The 8,629-nt window shown below is 42.7% G+C and overlaps 1 protein-coding gene across 1 annotated transcript; it reads right to left on the bottom strand.

Annotated features, from left to right (window-relative positions):
* Positions 1-557: 557 nt before the first annotated feature.
* Positions 558-8,429, bottom strand: LOC146555240 (prohibitin-2-like). Its single transcript, XM_085252234.1, has 10 exons — positions 8,277-8,429; positions 7,311-7,443; positions 6,943-7,027; positions 5,856-5,935; positions 5,415-5,599; positions 5,097-5,226; positions 4,817-4,920; positions 4,394-4,471; positions 4,135-4,214; positions 558-1,389 (listed from the first exon to the last, which is right to left on the bottom strand). Exons 1-10 carry the CDS (start codon positions 8,295-8,297, stop codon positions 1,365-1,367), a joined length of 921 nt encoding a protein of 306 aa, XP_085108360.1. The 5' UTR covers positions 8,298-8,429; the 3' UTR covers positions 558-1,364.
* Between the last annotated feature and the right edge of the window lie 200 nt (positions 8,430-8,629).

Here is an 8,629-nt window from a genome sequence, read left to right as displayed (position 1 = left end):
CATTCTCAAGATTGAAACCAAAACTCTAAAGAGGCCAAATGGACAGAAGCGCTTGCTGCTCTAGCTTTATATGGGAAACCTGAAAGGAGAAAGTAGCTTTCTTTAAGAAAGGTCAGTGCATGCAACCTTAACCTTCTTCTGGAGCACATCTAGAAAGCAGTATGCTCTCTGCAGCATGTATATGATTGCGTCACCTATTTCCAGATTGGATCTATGTGCAAACTGCTGGTCTCTGGCGGGCATACTCCCACCTTCATCACATGCGATGTCAGGGCAAAACGCCATAAACCTGACTCAGGAATCACACACAGCAGGCTGACACAGATCCATAGAACACACCAGATCCTGCACTGGTGTAGTGCCTCCAGCTGTCCCAACTAGTAATAACAGTCAGTAATACCACAGGAGACATCCATCCATTGAACTTTTCCACTTCTCAGGGTCGCGGTCGGGCTGGAGCCAACGCTAGCTAGACAGCCTGTTGGCACTTGGGTATTTTGGTATATACAATTATATTACGTATTAAGCTGTCCTACAACAAACCTTCCAGTAGGCTGTTTGATATTGCATTTTCCTTTATTTTCCTTTTCTTTAACAGTTGTAGTCAAATCTGTGGAGCCTGCATGTTGTCCCAGCACTTGTGTAGGTTCTCTCTGACTTCCTCTCACAGTCCCATCACATGCATGAGTTGCGTTTTCTGGCAATCCTAAATTGGCCACAGGTGTGACTATGAGCATGAGCGGTTGTCTGCCTCTCTGTCTTAACCCTGCAATTAACCTTTGACAGCTGGTGGACAGCTGTCAAAGGTGGACAGTAGAGCGGTGTAACTAATAGAAATGAGAACTTTTCCTAATAAACTTTATTAATGCATAAGATGGTCTGCTAGCAGCAGTGGCTGTATTATAAACTCACACACATGTGTAGATGGAGCTAACATTCTCATGTGATAGCTGTAAAGAGGAAACAGGAACATTTATTGATAAAACATGTAAAACGAACATCGGCAGCCAAACTAGACAAGCGGCTTGGAGACGTTTTAGGCCAATGAGCTCCTCCTGACAGAAGTCTCTGATCTTCTTAAGTATCCATATGTACTGTTGCATAAATCCTTCAACACAAAAGTCTCTGGTAAAACTGGATTTTGATCTTTTCTTCAACAAATCTGTTAGACGTATTCAATGTGGATTTTAATAACGTCCCCTTTATGTATCACTAGACAACTCATTGATGAAAGTCACTCCGACACATGAGAGAATTAAAACAAGAAAAACCATAAAGAAATCAAGTTTCCAGTCATGTACGTTGATTTTTCCAGTAGCACAAAGCAAAATCAACAGCCTCTGCAAGAGCTCGTGTCCTCTTCATCACTTCTTTGCACCCATTGTCAAACTGAAAAACAAGGGAACACCACATTAGCGTACACTGTTATACACAGTTAAACTCAGAGTCACAACTCTGCTGTCGAGCACAACACTGTTCAAATTTCATGTTATCAGGAGTGGAAATAAACTCAGTGGTAAAACGTAGAAATGGAATTTAACAACCTTGTTGAAAAAGCTGAGTCAGAAGAAAAGTGCAACACAGAGCAGAGACCAGATCCTTTAGCGATGAACAGGCAATAAATATTAAACATTTCACTTATTAAATTTAGTTGAACTAAATCTGTATTTACAAAAATAAAGGCACGAGTTTCAGATACGATGCAGATGTGAAGCCCGTTAGCTGTTTTCTTGCTTATGTGTTGTGGACAAAATAGAGACTGAAGAGTGTTCATACATTTTCCAGAGGAAGTAGTTTGTGTTTTTATTTGGTACTATATAAAACTAATGACTGCTGCCAGTCCTGACCTCTTGTCAAGTTGACTCGAACTGAGTTCAAGGTCATTGTGTGTTATTGCATTTACAAACTTCAGTGTGCATGCTGCCCACCTGCCTGGGTTACGACCAGGGATGGGCAGTAACATTACTGTAATCCAATTACTTATTTCAAGTAGCGAGTAGAGTAAGGGATTACTATTGCAAAAAGGTACTGTAATTGTCGGGCTATAAGCCGCTACTTTTTGCACAAGCTTTGAACCCTGCGGCTTTTAGTCAGGTGCAGCTTTTCTATGGATTGTCCGTGATTTTTGTGATATCGTAAGACGATTTGTTTTGTTTGTTCCGCTGTTGTACGGCACTACGTTGCCTGGCGGAAGGGCATGTGATCAGACACACAGTATCGGGGTTCAAGAGTGGTATGTTGGTCACATGCCCATCCGCCAGGCAACGTAGTGCCGTACAAGTAGCGCGAAAAACAAACTTCAAAGTAGCGCTACGCGTTCAGCGGGAGGCGTGGATGACGAGCGGCGATAAACTTGCGAAAAGCAAGTTATGCTCAACTCCACCGGTGGAATCTGACAGCGTGGAAAAGTGTGAAAACATCCACGATCACCAACGGATTTCGAAGGGCTGGACTGCTGCATGATGGAGAAGAGGACACCGCCACGGCCCTTCAGAGGGTGTTCGACTCTGACACTGACAACAAAGGAAAGAAGCTGAGAGTGGATGACGAAGCCATCCTGAGCCTGTTCGTTTCCGACACTGGAGAAGAGGACTTTGGTGGTTTTAGTGCGCAGGAAGAAGAGGAAGATGGTGAATGACTGACTTTTCTTCTTGTTAAAGCCGTGTCACTGCACCTGAGCCTAAAAGGTAGTCTGAATCTATTTTTCTGGTGTGCTGTAGGTTATTGTTATGTACTACATTTGTTACTCATTTATGAAGCACAGTACATGTTTCGTACTTGTAATTACCGCTACTTGTACATATACCTAAAAAGTTATGCAAATATGTACCCAGAACTTGTTTTTCAAAATATTAATAAAAGGGGTGTGTCTCCAAACAGCCATCTCTTTCCTGACAATTCCCTTTGTGCATATTCTCTTACATATGATGAGTCAACATTGAAACACCTGCGGCTTTTGGTCAGGTGCGGCTAATGTATGTACAAAACAGGATTTTCCCCTGATTTTAGCTTGTGCGGCTAATATTCAGGTGCGCTCTGTAGTCCGGGAAATACGGTAATTAGATTACTGTTTCTTCCTCATAAGCACGCTGCGTTACTAAACCGCGATTTTGTTTGTGAGAGTGTCTCATGACAATGACGTACGAGCGTGCGACGTGTGAAGATCAACGATGGATAATATAGAGTACGACCATGCACTGTACTTTTGAAAATAAGTCATGAGTAAAGTAATAGGATTACTCTCTTGGAGAAGTAATCAGTAATTAGTAACTAATTTCTATTTTCAACACTGGTGACCACAATAGCCTTTCACAGATGATGGGGTAAAAAGTGCCATGCTTTGGTGGAGAGGTGTGTTTGAGGGGTTTTTGTTTAGAACGGTTTGTTTTTGAAAAGTTACATAAAGACCAGAAGTTTAATAATGTAAAAGCTCATCCGGCTCCCTCATCATTCGTAGGTCACCGCCCGTAAAGCAACTTTGAGCACAGTTTGTGGGGGAAACCATTAGGTGATCGTCACCTGCAAGTTTTGCTAAAATGTTAAAAAGACTCTACGAAGAGCAGCAGCTGAACTGTGGACAGATGGACACTGGAGGCCTCAACATGGCACAAGTCCTTCAGCTGGATGAGCTAAAAAGTAAAGACTGTGCTTTGTTTTATAAACTAATAAAAGTGAATTTAGTGAAGGCAATAATGTTGCAATTGAATTTATGTTGATGCCAGCAGGATATTTTACAGGAAAAGAAACACTGTTTATACTTTCTGTTAAAGTGATGTAGATTAAGACGGAGGTTCACAGGGATCTGGCTGCTTTACTCACTGAAATGTAAAGTGTTGTTTCACTTTGTAACTACTGAGCCATGTGCAGTCTGCTGATTGTGTGCAGATGCCAACAAAACTGAACGTGGGAGTTGAGCTTCAGCCTCCGATCGTTCACAGTCAAGACAAGTGGAAACTAAAAGAGGATGCAGCGTCCTTTGAAGTGATGTAGATGGAAATTAGCTGACAGCGAAATCTGGTACAAAACTGGTAATCTGTGCATGGTCCGAGTAATAAAATGAAACAATGAAGCGATGCAGACATTTGTGTGTTGGTCTGTATGTTTGTGAGGGACAGAGACTGTGGGTAAACCTACTTGTTAAAAAGTGCCTGGTCTTGTAGGTTTAGGACCAAACTGTCAGCATTAAGATACACCTTGTTCTGAGACGATGCCACCTGGAAGCAGACACAGCAATTATTAGTCACCTCCCAATGTTGGGAGTTAAAGTCTACATTTTCACCTCGGGGAGGAATTCTGCTGATTACTCAAAAGCCAGAGCACGCATTTCTGGGATTTTACTGAGTGTCAAGACAAAACAGAAACGAAGCCACAGGCAATGAAGGAGCGTACTGACCGTCTTAGCAATGTTCTGTGCCGCTCGGATTCTCCTCAGCTTCAGGTAACCAGGATTCTTAGTCACTGCTTGGCCGAGCTGAAGGAAACAGTTTGTGTTTAGATTATTAACGACATTCATACAATATGACAAGAAAGGTAGAGAATGCTTACTTTTGATTGTTCTCTATGGATATTTACGTTTCTCACAGTTCATTCTCAGCACTTGTTTTGCTGTCTGACTCGGGTTACATACATGTGTGAAACCGTAGAGGTTTCAGGTACAACATCCCGACTTCCAGTTTGCACGGAAAAGACACTCCCATAATAGAGAACAACTTTATTTCTTGGCTGACATGTAACAGCTTCTCAGAAAAACAGCATTTTGTTGTGCAGTAATAACTGCTGCTAACACTGCACCGAGACAACGTCAGTGTCTGCTTACCATTTTAGCAGCTTCAGCCTCTCCTTCAGCCTGGATGATCTTCTGTCGCTGATCTTGTTTGGCTTTCTCCACATAGAACTGGGCCCTCTGGGCCTCTTGCTGAGCTAAACACAAGACAACAGGCGTGGTCAATGCAACCCAAGCAGCCACATTTACTTCAGAGACAATAATGAAAACTATGGCAACAGCATTTTCGCTGTTTGTTGCTCCAGTGATGCTAATGACAGACTGGAGCAGTCTGATTCACTGTTTGATAACACTGTGGTATACTGAGCCTTACCAACTTGCTTAGCTTCCACAGCAGCAGTGTATTGGTTGCTGAAACTCAGCTCAGTAATGGCGACATCATCGAGAATGATGTTGAAGTCTTTCGCCCTTTCAAATAGCTCCCTACGCACCAGCAGAGACACCTAAACGAGACACAGCAACACAAGTATGATCTGCACTGTGTGTCAGCTTAGTGGAACGACTGAATCTACAGTCGAATCAGCTGAATATTATAGTTACTGTTCTGGATCAACTTATCAATGCTGATTACAGTAACTGGCCAACAGGAAAAACATGAATCCCCCCCAGCAGTGCGAAGGTGCTGCAGTACCTGTGCTCTCTGTGTGATGAGCTGGGAGGCATTGAACTTTGCTACCACAGACTTTAGGATCTCGTTGACAATAGACGGGAGGACTCTCTCATCGTAGTCCTTCCCCAGCCGTTGGTACATGGCTGGCAAGTTGGATGCCATGGGTCTGGACAACACTCGCACTCCAATATTCACCATCTGCAGATCTACAAACAAACATGCACACACCAAAAATGACCGAATGGTTTCTTTGCCACTTCTCCAACAAGTTTTGTTATATTCGCCTTTGTAACTCTGAACTTAAAACAAATCTTTCGCCTCAGTTATTATACTGGCACATCGATACATTCATCAGCAGCTGTCTCAAGCACGAGCTAGATCACTATTACAAATAACAAATAAAGAATCGAGATAGAGAGTGTGTGACAGAGAGAGAGTGAGAAAGCCCCCCATGTTTGTTACCTTTGCTTCCAGTCAAAGAGGAGATTTTTCTGGGTTTAGCTCTGATATCGTAGATGATAGGGTACTGGAACCAAGGGATCCTACAAAAGATTTGAAAGTCATAGCAAAGCTGATCAAGATTTCGAAGCATACTCACATTTAAGTTATAAATGACTTAGATATCATGTGCTGTGATCACCTTTAATATTCTTAATTCATAATCTTTTTTTAAAGGTAATGTCTTGACCTCACCACAGAGCTCACAGCCCATTTCATGTCTTTATTATATTATATTATATTATATTATATTATATTATATTATATTATATTATATTATATTATTAGATGAGTGGCTGAGGCTGAAAAACAACACACATACCATAGGACCCAACACATGCCGATTTGTGGCCACCCACACAGTTTCCGCCATGTTTGGCTGTGGCTCATCTCCTGCACTACGGCAGTACTAAAGCCAATGGTTTTCTTGTAGTTCTTTAAACCAAAGATCTAAAGGCATCAGTACAGCTGGGCCATGAGCCTACACAGAGCTTTGTAGTCACATGCTCTAACTATTTACTGTCACCAGGGGGCAGCATCAAAAATCTCTAGAACCAGCCAAGAAGAGCAAAGTCCAAACCTAAAGCGCTAAAGTAAACCGAGTGTGCTTCTCATCTTCTTCACATTTTTTCCTGCACTTCTCCCCTTTACAGTCAAAGCTGGTGTCCGTTTCTTTTCAGGTACACTTGTCAATCAATCAGCATTTAACCTATGCATAGCAAATGCTGCTGGGCTACGAGCTGTTGGTTTTTTGGAGGACTGCATACAAGGACATCTGTGTAAGTTGCACACACAGAATCCTTCACTCTGCCTAATCATGTACCTCTCAAACAAACATAAAAGTGGTTTGGAAACTGCTTTGGGTGTCATCAGGCAAAATGACTCACAAAAATAATAGTAAAAAGTTGTTGTTTTTTAATGAACTAAGAGTCAGTTTCTCGGGGAATATTCAGGGAGATTTCATTTAATTGTGCTGAGTGCAAAATCTGTATCATTAATAGATTCACATAAATTTATCTAAAATTTATCTTGACACTAGCTGTAACTCTACCTGAAATGTAGCCCTTCAGCCAGAACTGTGTCCATCTGCACCCCTCCGATCCTGTTGAAGATGATGGCTCTGTGACCACCCTCCACTGCTCTCACACACACACACACACACACACACACACACACACACACACACACACACACACACACTATATTAGCATGACTGAAGTTGTGAAACCTTGCCTTGTCACCATCTTTAACTCGATCAATAAGTACAGTAGTACAGTTCTAGTACACAGCATGTTATTAACAAAATTCATCATTAAAGTTTCTAAACAGGTCTTCGAATCTATTTCTGTAAATAACCATAGCATTACCCAGGCTGCCACAAATTTAAAGCATGGTCTAAAAATCCCACATTGTGTTTACCTGTGTAGGTGGCTTCTTTAATGCCATATGCCAATGCACCAGCTCCAAGAAGCAGTTTCACTCCTAATCCGGCTCCTCTGCCACCAGATGAGGACATCCGACCAGCCAGATCCCTCAGGTGCTGGATGAACCGCTGCAGTTTGTGTTTGTATGTGGTGGCGAGAGTGCAACAACAAAAATACAATCAGTATCTTGGTGCGGTTTATGTTTATGTCAGGTGTAAAGCTTAATTTTTCTGATTTATCATTTAGCTGATGGAGCTATGATGGTGCAGTGGTTAGCACCATCACCTCACAGTACCAAGGTTGTGGATTTGAACTTAAGGCTCTGTGCGTGGAGTCCGCATGTTCTCCTCCCACAGCCTAAACACATGCATGCCAGCCGGGTTATTCATACACATGGATGTGGACATGAATATTGGCTGTGTCTGTGTTAGCTCTGTGATGTATGTGGGACCTGTCCACGGTGGATCACTGCCTTCCGCCCACTGTTAGCTGGCATTGGCATGTTTAGGTAGTTAAGAAAAACGATGAATGCTTGAAAACCATATGTGGTAGTAGAGAAGAAACCCGCTATCCTTAAGCAGAAACAAGGTCTAACAGTAGCTTGCCGGCAGGTTTGCCTGTATAGCCCAGTTCAGGTTACTCTACTAACAGAAGGTCAGCTACATGTAATCTCATGATATTGCCTACAGTGTGAAACATCTGCCTCACAGCGAAAGGTCGCCCTGTCCCACTATCTCCTGCCCTCACCTGTATCGTGTAAAGCCTACTAGATCACATACAGCAGTTGTCGCTGCTAACCGAGCTGTTAGTGAACTACAACGAAACTAGCAAAGCTGCTCAATCTGATGGAGCATGCTAACTTAGCCTCGTCACCAGTCACATTAGTGCCAGATAAACATGTCGCACAACAATAAAGATCATGCTGTCTTCATTCAAAACCAGTCACATTTCAAACACTTACATTCGGCTCCTTATTCGCCATGTTTTAAACGTCAAAGCCCAAGGTCGACACAGATGGAACCCCTCCGCGTGGGCCGCAAACTACACTGGGACATGTAGTCCCCTTTTTCTTCGGCATTTCACGTCATAAAAGCATTCTCACAGAAGTAATGCTGCCCCCTGGAGGTCTCTGTTAGCCTCCAAAATCCAGCCGTCATCTACAGGGTGGGCCATTTATATGGATACACCGTAATAACATGGGAATGGTTGGTGATATTAAAGTCCTGTTTGTGGCACATTAGTATATGTGAGGGGGCAAACTCCTCAAGATGAGTGGTGACCATGGTGGCCATTTAGAAGCCGGCCATCTTGGAT

This window comes from Mchenga conophoros, linkage group LG17, assembly GCF_057382185.1.
Source record: "Mchenga conophoros isolate Kocher_MC1m ecotype Shallow Benthic linkage group LG17, M_conophoros_male_GT1.1, whole genome shotgun sequence".
Lineage (NCBI taxonomy): Eukaryota > Metazoa > Chordata > Actinopteri > Cichliformes > Cichlidae > Mchenga > Mchenga conophoros.
Note: the sequence above shows the minus strand (reverse complement) of the source record. Positions and strands in the feature narration are given on the sequence as shown.